Below are 16,517 nucleotides of genomic sequence, written 5' to 3'. Positions count from 1 at the left end.
CCATAAAAATAACATTACAATGCATCCAAGGAAAAATTCTGAGCTAAATGCGGATGTTTTACCAGGAGTTTTCAAAGATCTATTAAAAGTTTTTTTCATGGCTTAAAAGTCAGTAAAGTATGTATGTGGATGCTAGAGTTTGTTTTCAAAACCAAATACAGAAACCATGACATGAAATGGGAAGTATTTTCTACCTCTTCTGTGAAGAATGTTTATGTAAGATTGCCACTCTAGGCACAAACTTTGGGGGGAAAAAAATAGCAGTGGAACAGCAGTAAAATATTTCTAAAATTATCTGAAAAGAAACTGAAAATAGAGAACTTTATGTCTGAATCCCCACTTAACTACACTAACACTTTTACATTCTATATTGGGTGATGGTTCTTGACCAAACTTCTGGGGTTTATTACATTTTGTCTGGTAGGGAACATTGATCATAGATTAAACTGTTAATATTGATAATACTTTTATTAATATTGCAATAGTATTTTATTAATAATGTATCATTAAATATTTATAATATTGTTCATATCTATGTGAGTTCATGCATGCATATGTGGAAGAGTTGAAAAATAAATTATAACTTCACTTAAAGCAAACAGCAGAAGAGTTAGTTTCCTCTGCAGTTTCACATAAGAAAGGCCTCTGGTATGTGGCACGGGTTGGCATATCTTGAAATCAGTAATGAACACATAAGTTATACAAGCATGTGATCTTGCATATGCGTTCAAAACCAGGAGTTATGGAGTTGGAGGAGAATAAAGAATATTCAGAAATACTGGTAAACTTAAAAATTCAGTATTAGGGAAATTGTGAGTGAAGGCATTGCAAATTAGCAGTTTAGTCTATATAAACTTTTTACCTGTATTCATGGCTGTATGTAGTTCACATAAAATATGAACAATTGTGTAAAACGAAAGTAGAAAACTATTTTGGTGTCATATGAGTGTCTTCAGTAAGTAATGAGAATATTAAAGAGGACAAATCTGATTTAGACTATTATAATGAGCCACAGTAATATGCCATATAATGGCATTCCATGACAACTAGAAACTAAACTGTCTCTTATGTGTCACAATACTTAGTACTAGTAACAACATTTCGAAATAATCAGCTTTGAAGTGCAGTTGTCTGTAACAGTTTTATTGTCTTTTGTCTGACCAAAGATTTTTGTTTCTGGGATATGTAGCAGTATATATTTACACTAATATTGCTGCCTTCTTCTAGGAGTTTGCTGCTACCAGACTGCATACTGAGCTAGGTCATTTTTCTGACCATATAGAGAATTCTTAAGATAATTCTATTAGTATTAACTTTCTATCTATAAAAGGGACTGGACATTGTTGACATCATAGAAGATGAAAACAATCCTATTAAATGTGACCCTCATTCGGGGACATTAATTAATGATGAAATTCCTCTTGAAAGTGCCAAGGAGTTGCTAGGCTTAGACGAGCTATAAAAGACCATAAAAGCTTTTCAAGATAAATGATAATACACAGACATTGAACTGTGTTTCTGGAGGTGCTGTCTTCCTCTCCACAGCAGCCTGGATGATGCGCATGACTCTTTGGGAGAGCTCTTTACTGATCTTCAGTTAGGTACATGTTGGGTGCCACTTGCAGACCACTGCAGCAGAGCTGTGGCCTCTCAAGACAGGTTCTGCACTGGGTGCTTCAGCCGCAGAGTGGGTCTAAGGTGTGAAGAAAAGCTGTGACCTAGCTGAGACAGCTGTACTAAGGTCTCCTATTTCAGGTGCAGTTTTACTGCAGAGCTGTTTATTAGGGGTTTCGTGGAGCATGATGTATTTTGCTGCCATGGTGAAGTCAACTAAATAGACTAATTTGATGCAATCCTCACAAAATTATTTTGTAACTGTGCAGCAGACTCACCAGGAGATGAATTTTTAGGATCCATTGTAGATAGCAATAGTGTGAAGCTGAGATATCTCCTAAATTCTGTAGCGTTCTGACATTTCTGAAACAGCTTTGAATGTGTTAGCGAACAGGGGAGAAGAAATGATGCAAATGAAGACAGCAGTCAATCCACTTTGCCCTTTATGTAATTCTTTTACAGATGGCGCCAAGTTCATTTCTTATTACCCGCAAACTTGGAACATATGCAATGTGCAGCAGATCTTTGAAGTGATAATGAGTACCCATGTTGTTAATAGCATTACCAGAGAGATGGCCATGGAGAGAGAGAGCAAGACAAACAGGGAATGGCTGGAGCTCCATCAGCAGTGGGGAATGTCAATATCTCTGGCATCAACAAAGCTGTAATTGCTGAGAAGGCAAAGCAATGCCAAGAATAAACTTTAGTATGCCTTTGGATTCAGAAGCAAGAATAATTTCACACCATTCCTAAAGCAAGCATTTTGCTTGTTTATTTTCTTCATAATTCTCCACTGCAGAATGCTGTGAATTCTGTTTTTTTACACGGTCAATGAGGCATATTGTGGTAGCAATTTATTTCTTTGACCCTCAGGGATATTTTTCTTTAGAAAGAGAGGGATCATTTGGGTTTTCAGATGGAAACAGAAAAAATTGGGACATTGTTCTTTTTGCTTCGAAATGAAAATACCAAAGGAAAGAATGGATAGCTATTTACACGGAATGTAATAATACTCCAAATTGTTATTGGTTGCTGTCTAGGTTACATTCCCAAAACCACAAAAAATACTCAAACACACATTGCATGAAGTATAAAATCAATACCTAAATATTCTCTGCATTGCATCAGGTAACAGTTTTAATTTCTACATTCCTTATTCTGCTGTTTTAAAAATGTATGTCACAAAAAAATCTAGATACCTTGGCACTTCTCTAATATAGCTTTGTGGCTATGTACTCAAATCTGTTCTCAGTGAAGTTGTTCATAGTTCTGATGAATTCAGTGGATGAAACAACACTTGTTTATTTACAGGTGTTTATTGTCTTTATGTTTTTCTTTCTGGACATTTGCAATTCTCTGCAATAGCATGAAATGGAAGACGAGGTGATACCTCACTGCTAGCTTCCTTCCTTGCCAAAATTTTTCAATGAAGGCCTTTTTATTTAGCAGTTTTTATTGAAGAACAGTTAATATTGTGTTTCATTTCAGAGCCCTTTAAAGCAGAGAGTGCATTTGGAGTTTTGATTTTTTTTTTTTTAATTAACATTCCGGAATTTGTTACTTTCCATACAAGGAAAGTTCCATATATGAGGAGAGCTCCCAGACCTAAAGTGAAGGCCCTGGGTAATGCAGGCAGTACCATCAAGATGTGAAACTTTTCTGTCCGTTCCATGAGGTTTCAGGTTACAACCTTTAAGTTTGAATAGCATTTGCCTTTTATTCTATTTTTTACAGCAGCTGTTGACATAGAACGGGATACTGTTACCCAGCTGCAGTTCTGGAGGCTTAGCCTAATCTAGACAGCTATTATCACAGTCTGCAAAACCAAAGTGAAATTGTGAAATGTGGCTTGGGGCAATCCATGTCACACAGTAAGGGTTCAGTTTGCCAAAACTAAGACTTAAGCTGTCAATTCAATGCACTTGACACTTCTGCCTTTCAGACGTATTTAGAAAAATGGTAGTATCTTCTGGTTTCATGTTTTGTGGGGATCCAGGTTGTGTACCTCTTGATTTTATCTTTTGTAGGGATCTAGGTTGTGCTGGAGTTGACTGACTACCGTTTAAAACCCAGCTGCTCCATAACCCTAAGGGAGAAAGGGTCCCGTGGACCCTGACCATGTGTTGGAATGGAGGTGTTTTCAGGATGTGCAGTGATGGAGCTGTCTGACAGAAGTTAACATGGCTGTAAGCTGCAGGTGGCTCCAGAGTTGTGTAGCTGTTTGGTTAGGGGAAGGAAAACCTCTGAAATGCAATTACAACCCTATAAACCTGAACTCCACCCCCAGTCCTGCACTGAAGAGTGAAAGAGCTTCTTGGGTCTGTGCCATAGTCTTCAGAAATCAGGGCTCTCCCCTCCCATGGGTGCCTGTGCTCTCAAGAAATGTTTGCAGTGCCTCTCCTGAGAGTAACAAGTCTTCAAAATGAGAACCACTTTCAGTAGAACTGAATTGTATTGAAGCCTCCATTTCTTCCTGTGAAAGATGAAGGATATTTGTTACTGAGAAACAATCCATTGCATTTTTAAAATCTTATTTGTGCTATTCTCAACAGAAGCCTGATTACAATGAAATGCCATTTGTTTGTGTTTTAGAAACAATGCCCTCTATTCTGAAAATATTTTTCTAAGCTTTATTTGCTTTGAGCAGGTCAGAGGAAGACTAAGTAAAAGTCACTCTTCATTGTAGCAGAGCCTGTTGCTTTTCACTGGTCAGTCAGAGCAGGAAATCAGCATGCTGAGAAAACACCTATATGCCATGAAGAAACCACAATGTGTTTCAATTTGCTTTAGAGACTTACACAAGTTACTTTGGTGTCAGGAAAAAAAAACTGACCCTACTTCCCTTTTCTTTTAGCCAGTGTCCTATTCACATCTTAGGCAACAAGAATCATTCTGTTTGAAGGAAAAAGCTACATAAGTAATTCAGGCAAAATACACTTTTACTTCAACCTTGAGAGAGTCAGCTGAGGAGAATACTTTAATACTTGCCTCTGCAATCTCCTGAGATATAACAGGAAGTACCAGTGTTGAACCAGCAAAGATTCTTAACACCTTAGTGAGTATTTACTGCTATAATTCTTTTCAAGGCTGCTCAAAAATTCAAGGGAGAGAAAGTAGATTTCTGTGCACACCAGAACAAGAAATGTTTTAGTGCTCCAGAATCTAAGCTTTTCATTAAAAAAAAAAAAAAAAGTCAGTTTTATTCTAACTCTAGTGCTGTCACATTGTCAGCTGTCAGTCAGCATGGAAGCCTGACTGAAAGAAAAAGCCTTCTTTCCAAACTCAGAAATGTTGCACCAACTATGTTGGAGGTAGTAACAGATTCCCATCTATTCTGCATCCAGTAGTAAGAATATGCTGGTCTCAGTGTCAGCTAGCCCCGAGTACACACATAACAACTCTGTCATGCTTTATAGGCATCTCAGAGGGCACTCATAGGTCTCCTGGAAGGAGGAGATCATCCTACCTATGGATTTTAGACAAAGTTTTTCTATTACATTTGGCAGTCTCTCCATGATGAAGTTTAGATGAGATATGTACACTTCAATACCATGTTAAGTTTCATATGAATTTTATGTAAAATCTGCAACAAAACATTAATGTCTTTCCTGAAATAATAAGAATTAATGATTACAGAAATATATTATTTTCTTTAAATTCCCAGCCACACAGCAAGCTATTTCAAACACAAAAATTTTGCCTTTTCACATTACGTTCTTTTAATATTTTATCTTCAATTCTTACTGTCATCTCTTTATTTCAAAATAAAAGATACAAGAGAGGCGAGCCAGTACTGCAAAACCTTTTAAATGCATATTTGCCCCAAGAGTGCTTTATGCAGTGTACAGTGTTCTGTAGCTGCCTTAGAGTGCCTTACATAATTGATTTTTTGTTTTCATCTGTTGCCTTTCCTTTTTGGAAGAAAAAAAAAGAGAAACTTTAGTCAATTAACCTGAAAGTTAATTACACTAAGAAATAAATGAAAAGCTTAACAAAATGTTTTCAGAGGTTGCAGTGCTGATTTTGTTTTGGTTTTAATTCAGAAGCTTTAAGGAAAGGGTAAATAGAAAAGAATGTTCATTCCTGGTAAATCCTGAAAGTCTTTCTTATTTCTACAGTATCCGAGAAAGGGATAGCAATGGTTCCTATGCCCTGTGCCTACTGAATGATGGAAAAGTACTGCACTATCGTATTGACAGAGATAAGACAGGAAAACTCTCCATACCAGATGGAAAAAGATTTGACACCTTGTGGCAGGTCTGTTAAATTTATGTCACGTGGATATCTGTCATTGCATTTCTATATAACTGACCAACTGACCAACGTTGTTTTATTTTGCCCTGTGACAATAGTCTTTGGCTAAAACCAACATGTTTTGGCAAGTTATTTGTCAAATGTTTCCAACATTGTGTGGTTTCTGTATATGAAGAAAATATATGTTGATATAGAAAGCTATGTGAGTGTAGAGAGTTTAATAATTTTTAAATGTGATGTTGCAGCCTGGCTGAGTTCAAAACTGTGATTTTTATTAATTATATTATTAGGTGAACATTCTCTAGAATAACAATCCATTCACATTTGCAAGTAACCATTTTCAATAATGGATATGCTTGGTTTAGTCTTTTGCTAATGTCATTTATGACAGCAACAACAGAATTCTAGCAAGCAAAAAGAGGATGGTTTAAGGTGTTGCACACATAATGCAGTCTTTAGCTTTGAAATTCTCTACCTTCAAGTCTGGTAAAGCATGGCCTGCTGAGGCTTACCACCCTAATATGTCTGGATCCTGGTAAAGATTAAACAATGAAGAAGTCCATAGCTGACTATGCCATAGTTGATACTAAAACTGAATACTGGTGAAATTACTGTGTAAATTGAAAATACTAAGGGAACTGAAATCCCTGCAGAAATCTCTTATGTCCTCCTGCTTAAAAATCTATTAAAATGAGTTAAGTGAGTCACAGATCTAAAATATGAATCTTTGCTTGCATATATTAATTCTTAGGGTTTTTGTATTTCTTTCCTGATGTCACTAGAGATTAAAAAGCAGCTCTACTATCTTACAGTTTTTGTGAACTGTGAACATGCCTGCAACTCTTATGCTCACAGACCTTCTCCTTTATACCCAAAGGGAAAATATCAGTAACAAACCTGTAAAAGATGATGTGGGGAGGACAATCCAGGAGCACAAATGGTCACAACTACTGGTGCTACATTTATTAACTGTGCACATCCCATTGCAATTCTGAGGTTCAGAGAAAGCATTGCATATTAAGGCAATTCTTGCACTGTAATTATCCCCAAAAATTTAAAAAAAAAAAAAAAAAAAAAAAAAAAGGAGGAGTGGGAACTCAGAGACATAAAAATAAGTTATTTGGTCAGAGTTACAAAGCTGTCTAATAGCAGAACTGGGGGGAAATACTGACCCATCACATTGTACATTTATTCACAAGGTTACTTCAGAATCATGCACCCCTGCTAAATAGAAATAAAGCAAATAACATGTGCAATAAAGATTTTTGGTATTCCAAGGTCATTTGTTGTAATATAGATCAGCTATTGTAAATATGCACACTTTTCTAAAGAGACAGTATATTTAATTAATATATTTAATACCACCCTCATATTTTCTTAACTTTTTCTCTCATTATTTCTTTTTTTTCCCTCCCCTCTCATTCTGCTAGTTAGTTGAGCATTACTCATACAAACCAGATGGATTATTAAGGGTTCTTACCATTCCTTGTCCACAACATGGCTCAGAAAATGGTGAGTTATTCCTATTATTTTTATATGTGTTAGAAGACATGATAATTATGATAAATGTGTGTGAATTTTTTCCACTTCCCATATAGGTGGGTGCAGATTTTCCACATTTTCAAATGAGGTAATATCTGCCAGACTGTGCATGATGGGGGTAATATCCTGTAGCTTAGGGCTACCAAGTGAAATTACTGCTGGGTTTAAATTATTGTTAGATCAGCAGTGTGCTTTGCTGCTCAAAGTGGTTGTGTGTATTACTTGGACCACAGACATGAACAAAGTGCTCTTCCCAGCACTGCTCCAGTGGTCCTTACTCCAAGCTGAAGCAGGCACAGCAGCAGTGCTGCTGCAGGAATTCACCATGGGTGCAGTGAGTCATGTGCCCAGCAGGTGAGTTCCTGTGTTGGGGGGAGCAGGGCAGAACAAGGCACTGGCTGCACCCAACACAGAAAATGGGGTCAGAGAGCCATTCCTTGATAACTTGTGGGAAAGGAGGAGAAGAAGTGGGAGAAAGTGTCGGTGTTGGGTGACAGTGTTGGTTTTTATCCTGTTTCTTCTTTAATGTCATATCACACTGAAGAGACGTTGACCTCCCTCTTTCCCTGACTGAAAAGTGAAAAGAAATGGATCTGACTGATCTATGTCCAACTTGTGCTCTTCCAGAACTGGTTTTCTCTCTGTAAGGCCACCTTCTGTCATTCTAACTGGATGCCAGTGCTATGGTGGGAGGATTATAGAATAATAAAATATAATCATAGAACCATTTAGGTTAGAAAAGAGACTAAGATCATCAAGTCCAACCCTGAAGTTTTTACATTTTCCATTCATTTGAATCACTACATGCTTTTTTCCACCATTATTTTCATTCTCCTTTGAATCATTTAGGCTCTGCACTTACTTTTGTCTCTGTGGCCAAAAGTACCAGAGTCTGCTGCATATAAGAGACAAAAGCAAAGAAGATGGTCCAAGAGAAACGCTGTAATGGGATCTAAAAACTTCACAGTTGGTCCCTTCTGTAAAATTCTATGTTCTTACACAAATTTTTCACCTTGCTCAGTATCATTTTACGTTTGATTCTTTTGCAGATAATCTTGGTTTTAATACTCATTCTTCTTCTGGAACACTTCCTAAGGTAAGTGAACATGGTGGTATAGCAATAGCATTCATTTGAGGAGGATTACAGTCACATACTGTTCTGGGAATCCTAATTCTTGGGTATTATTTCATCTGTGAGTTTTTTTTTCTTGGGTTATAAACAGTGATTTGAAAAGAAACAACATTCTATCATGGTATTGCTTTCATCAGTGTTTTGGATGTGCTAATCATAATTTAATTTTGTGAATCTCTTTTACACATATCATGCATGTGATAAAACAGTATTTTACATAGGCAAGATGCCTCATTGATGGTCATATTCTATAATGTTGTATCAGCAACACTAGGAGGAGAGATACGACATTGCTTATGCTGTTCACTTTGAGAATCTGCTGACTGAAGCAGAAATGGAAGTTCAGTTTATTTTCATATTTGGTCTGTGCAGTTAACATCAGACTTTGCACAAGGGTTTCATTTCTTATGCACTGCCTTAGGGGTGATTCTTTCATCCACTCCATGAAGAGTGAGCAAGTCCAACTGTTACTAAATTGCCTAAGTTCTCAAAGTCCATTGACTACAGAACCCATCTGAGGTGTGATACATCCACAGAATCACGTAATACTGTCTTGTTCAAGGTAGTTGATTTCATCTGAAATAGGGAGTTAATTTTAGTCATTCCCCTGCATAACTTAATCATTTAGATCATTATTTTGATGCAGTCCCATATTACAGAAAAGAAATTTATTCAAATAAGCAATTACCTCCATTTCAATACAATTGACTCCTAGCAGGCCTGTGAACAACCACTCTCATACCTTCACTTCTGAACATCAGGTACCTTTATAAAGAATTGGAAATTAAGCGACCAAAATCAGTCCCTTTTAAATTAGAAATATTTTAAAATTTATTTCTTCTTTATTATTAATAATATTTTTAATTAGAAAAAATTAAATATGAAAATACAGCCTTGAGGTTTGGATCTGTGCCATTTACAAGGATGTCCATGAAGTTTAAGCACACAAGACCACGTTGTATCATCTGGTATACATGCAGTTGTAGAGATAGGGCAAACATATTTAGTGTGGTAATACTGTGTATGTTTCATAATATACACAGAAAAAATTCACAATATAAGTGTAAATCTAACTGCTGCTGCTTAAGACTTGTCATGACAGCTAAAAAGAAAGTCACCAAAGCTAAGTGAAAGTGCATATTTTGCAAAGAGTGTACTGAAACATTGTTTTAATTTTCAATATATTTGATATTTTGAATTTCTTAAAATTGAAATCTGAGTTTTGTGTTTTCTTTGGGACTTTTTAAAAATGAGCCTGCTAAATTACTTTCTTGTACTATAAACATAGAAAATGGAAAATTTTAAATAACTAATACTGCTTATGGAGCTCAAAAATTTCACTTAATATTTCCAGGTTCTCACAAATTAATACTTGTGTGTAAAAGCAGTGACTCATGAAGACTTTTTATATGCCTGAAATACAATTATTCAGATTACACAAAACCAAAAATTACGCCAGCTTGAAGAGAAGGAATACAATCACCAACATACAAACAGAATCTTATGTGGAAGATGTGCCATCTATCTTCATATGATTTACACTATGATAATTAAGATTTAGGAGTTTCTGACATTTTTAGTATACTGCATTGGGTTTTTTATCTATGAAAATCATTGCTGAAATATGTAAATTGCAATAGTGAATTTTTGAATTTGGTATCAAAATAATTGTGATGAATTAGGGAAATGTCCTGTAAAAAATAAAAAGGGTGAGGCTCAGAAAAAAGTAGTACAAGATATTGCACTTTTAATAGTCAGATATAAATCACAGAAGAGCGGGCAGACACAGCTTTTCAGAGGATGTTATGCCTGTGATGAATCAGGATGGGAACAAGAATGAGCAGCCACCATGCTGGTAGAGGAAAGGGAAACATCAATGTGTTTCCAGCTTGTTCGACTCTGGCAAGGTCTCAACTGAGAGACTTTCACCTGTTTTTGGCACTGCATGGAAGAATGTTTTCCAGGAGGAGATAATTCAGAGCAAGACAACAGGGATGATCATGACTTGTGAGAAAGGATTGATTATAATAAAGAAGCAAAGGAGAGAAAGTAGAGGAACAAAACATAATGGCCAGTTCTAAGCAACAGTCTAATACTGGTGCTCCCATGCAGACCAATTTTTCAATATCTTTTTAATTTATATATATATTTATATATACATATATTGCAGCCTAAAATACAGTGGTGCTATTCCAAAGCCTTAGTGGAATAGAATGCCCAAATCTGAAGTTGAATTTAAGAAGGTGCATGAAATGTAGAAGCAACTGCTGGATGATACGCAAATTGTCCAATTATTATCTGTATACTGTTGGTTATAAAAAAAAGATCTTGGAGTAAAATTTACACCAGGGACATAAATCTACATCAGATTTTTCTAATATTTGCTATTGTTCCATGGGCAAATTTGGAGTAAAAAAATGCTTAAATTTAATGTAACATGGACATCTCCTTCTTAGTCATACTAACATGCTTCCTCTGCAAAAGAAGGGACTTTATGCTAAATGTCTGTATTGAAGCTAATTTTCCATGCAGAATATGGAGAGTTGCTTGTTCTTGCTTCTCCTAGAACATGCATGGACTGAGATGTTTCTTGCCTTTCACATGAGGCTCCATGGCTAGATTTAAGGTGATTTGACCCCTTACATTTTGTAAATTACTTCTTTCTCTTTGCAATCAATTTCATCTCAATATATATTTAAACCAGCAGAGGAGCCTTTGAGTCTTTATTTCAGTTCTCAAGCTGATGACATTATAGTGAAACTGCCAAATTCTGGCCATTTCCCAAATTCTCCTCTTAACCTTTCTCAGTATTTTGTTTAGTCACAGTCTTTTAGGTGGTAATAATAGACCTAAACTTTATGAGTGCAGCGTAACTAACTAGTTGCTATGCTTGATGAGGTATTCATCTAAACATGCATTTGTAGGTCTAATACAAATATGTGAGTTAAGCAGTATCATCGTAACTAGGTGATTGCTTTCCCAAGTGCTGGGAGATATTCTCGTTGAAAAAGTATAATGAGAACCATGCTCAGCTTGTGCAACAGAGCACTTGACCTCTTAGAGAATTTATCTACTTTCAAACTGCAACTAAGTAGTACTTCAGGTTTCATTTATTCCCAATATGGAAAGAAAATTTCATGAAGTAAAAGAAAATAGCTGACACAGTAACCTTTTTGAATATGCAGTATACGGAATTTTTATGTATCACAGCTATGAAGAATGTCAAGCATCAAAAAGGTTTCTGTTCTTCCAGTAGCATCTCAGGGACTACATGGCTGTCCTTAGTGTCTTGAAACAAAAGACACCTTTTTAATGTGAAATCAGAAATTTTATTTTAAAAGAAAACTAGGGAATATACCAACCCTAGCAATTAAAAAAGTTACCTTTTCAGAAAATAAGAAGTCCAAATGGGCTGTTAAAAAGTTCTGAGTGTCTAAGTTCAGAGGCTGTTTAAAGTGACTGAAAATGTGGCTCAGATTATTGTTTTAGCTTTGGCATCAGACTAAATGTTTGAACAGTAAGTGCTCCATCTCAGTTTTTAATCATCATGTATGATCTCTCAGTGACCCCTAAAAATGCTAATTTGTCACATTTAATTAAGTTAATGTGTTCTTGTAAAATATATTTGCATATCTTTCAAAGGTATCTTTATACAGAACATAAGTGTGCGTGTAAAATGTAAAGCCTGTTCCTTTTTGTTTGGAATTAATATTACCTAGCATGCTTTCTGCTTCAATAACCACAGTGTTTGTTTTTTGACCAAGGTGTGCTTCAAATTTTGCTTGATATGTTAGATACATTACAATTAGGAAGTATTTCCAGACATGAAAGTTATCAACTCATTTCTAAATATGTTTGGGGGCTGGGGGAGGGGGACTAACGTTCAGTGACAGAGGCAGGAGAAACATACAGAGGCAGGAGAAACATACTCCATAAATAAAGATCTGGACAAAGGGCGGTGCATTTGAATTCAAAAACTGCCTTATGGTATGTCTACAGGTTCAGGATGGTTTGACAGTAATATAGATGAAATAAAATTTAATACTAAGATTTCCTGTACTGCATTTTTCTGATGCATCATATGTGTGTACTTGAAGGCAGAAGCAACAGAAAGTTTGGGAGTTTTGTTCTTTTAGAGTGTTTTGTTCTTTTAGAGTGTTTTGTTCTTTTAGAGTGTTTTTGTTTTGTGAAAAACCTTTAGCTATTTTCATGACACATTTACTGTTCCTCTTTGACATTGTGGTTTCTAGAGTTGGGCAGGAGGTGGAATTATCTCAAGACTCAAATCGTACACCTTCCCAAAGGCTGGCAGCAAAAAGGTGCCTCATATACTTTTTTTAGGTTTTTGACTGAGTTAAATTACTAATTTCACTCTCTTCTCCCCCTCTTTTCGCTTGCTGTCTTGTCTACTAACAATTAGATTGTTAAGATTTTGTCAGTTTTCTCTATCTATCCTAATCATCTCCGTAATTATGGGCTTGATGTTATAACTGAAGCAATGGGTTTGAAGGAGTTTTAAAAATAGAGGGACTCTTTTTTGTTTTTATTTCTGGCATACCAAAATAATGCAGATCTCAATATTTCTGCAAAGGAAATGTGATAAAATATTTTTCAAAACCACTCAGTTATAACAAAATTATATTTCTACTTTCCTTTCTAATCAGAAAATTGTCTTGCTTACACAATTATGTTATTACTGAACACATTTAGGGAACAATAAAAACAACAACATACATACTTACATAACCAATGTGCACAGATCTTCTTATGCATTCACTTACATTTAGGCAAGCATAAGATGCCACAAGACCAAGCAGAATGGGAAAATTGGCCAGATGCCAAGGAGCCAAGGGGAGCCCTGCCCTATCCTAGTGAAAATGCTTTTGCATGGGCCAGAGAATGGTGCTGTCCAGTAATTGATGTAGTTCTGAAGCATGTAGCTATGAGTTTATTTGCATGCTGAGAATAATATGTATGCCCCTGTTCAGTCCATGAGTCTGTATGTTTATTGATTTATTTCCACTTGCTCTTCAACAAAAATGAGCAGGCATGAAAAGCCCTAGAGGTATGCTACTGTTCAGAGTGAGAAGCTCTGTTTTACACATACTGTATTTGATAATCCTGATAAATAACAAATATTGTTTTCCTACAGCTTCAGTTCACTTTTATGCTGAAGTGCCAACAGCTGTTGTCAGCTGTGTATCCCTACAGGACCCATACCTCTTTTTCAATGTGTTTGTTATATATGAATACAGACACAGTCTTACTATCTGCTCTCAACCATCTGAAATACAATGCAAAACTGTCACACATTTTGGGTTGATTCAGAAAAACGGGTGTAGGGTCTGAACTCTGTAGACATATGTTTGGTCACACTGCTGTCTGTTAACCTGGTAAAACCTGTGTCTTGCTCTGGTCACTTTCTGCTGTCAAATACCTATTTCCTGCCTTCTGGAAAACATACACAGAGTAGAGACTGAAGCATATTGGCAGAGTAAAACCATTCAGAAAAATAATTTCAGAAACCCGATTCGATTGCCATTTACATGTACTTTACCTGGAATACTCAGACCCACATCATACTGCCAGATTTTAGACTCTAGACAAAAGTTTTGCTTTGGACTGTTGAAAGATTTTAACTATTCATTAACCCAAATAAGCACAGTTTACTTTAGACCTGGTTAATTACACAATTACTTCTACTATGTCAAAAGCTTTCAGACAGTAAACCAGAAAAAACATATTTATTTTATTTGTTATGTTGTTATGTTATATTTATTCACTTTTGGGAATTTCTTTTTTCAATTTTACAAATGCACTATTTGTATTACATTTTCAGATGCAGTTGAAAATTTTTCAGTCTGTTTTATTCGTGTTAAGTTGGCAATTTGGACAATTTAAGTGAAATCCTGCCACCTAGTGGCAATTGATGGAGTAGGCAAAGCTCCTCTCTCATGGCTAATGAATGTTTGTCATGCGGTATTTAGCTATTAGATTTTAATAAAATAAGATTACTTTATGCATTTTTTCAAATCGTAGTTATTTCCCTGAAAGAATATTGCACTTGCTGTACAACTTGCCTTCATGAGAATCGTACAGTGCTATTTACTATAAAACTATAATCATCACTGTAAAAGTCAGGTTTAGAGTTGTTGGAGCCATTTCATTCATATGTCACATTTTCAAAAGGCTCCTCTAGAGGACTGTTTTCTTGTACTCCTTTTTATTGGTTGAATAAATCCTTGGTCATCTTGCCCGTTCTCTGTTTCTTGTAAGAATACAAGAAGTAATCAGTTACCCTCTACCTTACATGTATTAAGACAAAGATCCTTTTGTCCAAAAAAGATCTGCAGAATTATACTTGCTGTTTTAAAAGGGTAGGGCAGAAAGGACTCTGCATTTAAATGATAGTTAAATAAAAAGTAAAGTAAGAATATTAACATAAAAGGCATTACTGTTATTTAATCAATCTGCAACAATTGGAAATAATTCTATATGTATTAACCAAACTAAGTAATGATAAAGAAGGCACTACGATTCTTCTTAAACATGAGCAGCTCTCTGAGAAAGAAAACCCACTTTGATATATCTGGCGTCACTGTGTGATTTTCAGTTCACAGCTGCAGAGCTTTATTTGCAAGCATGGAAGTGATGTACTTTTTTGGTTTTATGCAGAGCAAGAGCATTCAATCCTTTTGGGTTTTTGTTGTTGTTGTTGTTCTTGAATTGCAAAGAGCAGTCATATCTCACATGTCTAGTTTGAGGACTCAGCTATGTCTTGGCCAGAGCTATGTTTTTACCAGCAGTTCTCCACTGGTGAAAGGATTCTTGAGGTGTGCAAAATTTGGTGTACATTAATTACATTTGGCCAGTTCAAAGTATGCCAGTTGACTTCCAGTCTTAATGGGGGTTGGGGGTTAGTGAATTGCCTGTGTGAAATAGAGTGACACAGGTTTTGTCAGGGTGAATCAGTCTAGAAAAACAAAACTAGAGCTAAGGATCTTGGTTTACACCTTCATTTGCCTTGAGAATGGTAGATCAATCAGTTTGTTCCTTGACATATCCCAGAACTGTCTTGGGGTTTTGTGGCTTGCCTTGACAGCCAATGGCCTTTTCACACTGTTCCAAGTCAGAAATACTGCCCTTACTGTGCCTGATGTCAATGTGCTCATCCAGCTAGGCCAGAATATTGCTGAAAACTGGATTCCTACACATGAATTGCAGTAAAATCTGTGTAGTGAAACCTTTTCTATTTCATCCAGTTGGGCAGATAACTTAATTATGATTTCAACATCTGTAGTTCCCAGGTCAGGTGTTTTCCTTACGAAATGCTGTTTCCAAATGATAAAACTTCTACTGCATCTAATAGTTCACTATGGGAAGCTTCACAGAATCATAGAATGGTTTGTGTTGGAAAGGACCTTAAAGGTTATTTCATTACAATCCTTTTGCCATGGTCAGGGACAGCTTCCATAGAGCTTTGTTTCTCTTTGCTTGAGAAAAAACTAACGTCCAGAAATAGATTCTGTAATTGCATGTTCCCAAGAGCTCACAAACAGAAGTGACCAGATTAGTAGAGTTTCTCTCATCTATACTTTATTATGCCAGGCAAGGAGCTTCAGAAGACACAATGGGTGAGATGGTTTGTGTACACCATATTATTTCTCTGTCAAGAATAAGGGCAGAGGAATTGTATTTGAACCAGATGCTTAATTAAATAATCTTGTCCCTCCTCAGAGCAGACAAACAGGCTGTACCCCTAGTATCTGGTCCATGATGTTTGTCCCTGATGTTACAGAAGCCTATGAAAGTAGTAACTTTTTACTACAGTTGCTTCCACTTCTTTAAAATAGAGCTCCTCCGTAATATCCACAAGAGAAACAGGAAATTGTTTTTTGTTTTAATTTGTGCTAGCAATTTCTCTGTGGCCCAGACAGGGGGAGAGATAACTTGAAGAAGGAGGAAGGACAGATTA

The 16,517-nt window shown here is 36.1% G+C and overlaps 1 protein-coding gene across 3 annotated transcripts in view; it reads left to right on the top strand.

The window, feature by feature from the left end:
• Positions 1-16,517, top strand: part of SYK (spleen associated tyrosine kinase) — a 48,320-nt gene that overhangs the window by 22,926 nt on the left and 8,877 nt on the right. For 2 of the 3 annotated variants that reach the window (XM_071424741.1, XM_071424742.1), the window contains exons 4-7: positions 5,733-5,871; positions 7,299-7,380; positions 8,460-8,506; positions 12,793-12,861. In XM_071424741.1, the coding sequence (XP_071280842.1) occupies positions 5,733-5,871; positions 7,299-7,380; positions 8,460-8,506; positions 12,793-12,861 (337 nt within the window). The remainder of the gene's footprint in view (positions 1-5,732; positions 5,872-7,298; positions 7,381-8,459; positions 8,507-12,792; positions 12,862-16,517) is intronic. The other variant, XM_071424743.1, reaches the window with a different exon arrangement.

Source organism: Agelaius tricolor, unplaced genomic scaffold, assembly GCF_023055355.1.
Source record: "Agelaius tricolor isolate 1412-34295 unplaced genomic scaffold, bAgeTri1.0.p SCAF_4, whole genome shotgun sequence".
Classification (NCBI taxonomy): domain Eukaryota; kingdom Metazoa; phylum Chordata; class Aves; order Passeriformes; family Icteridae; genus Agelaius; species Agelaius tricolor.
The sequence above is the reverse complement of the archived record's forward strand: the minus strand, read 5'-3'. Positions and strand labels throughout refer to the sequence as shown.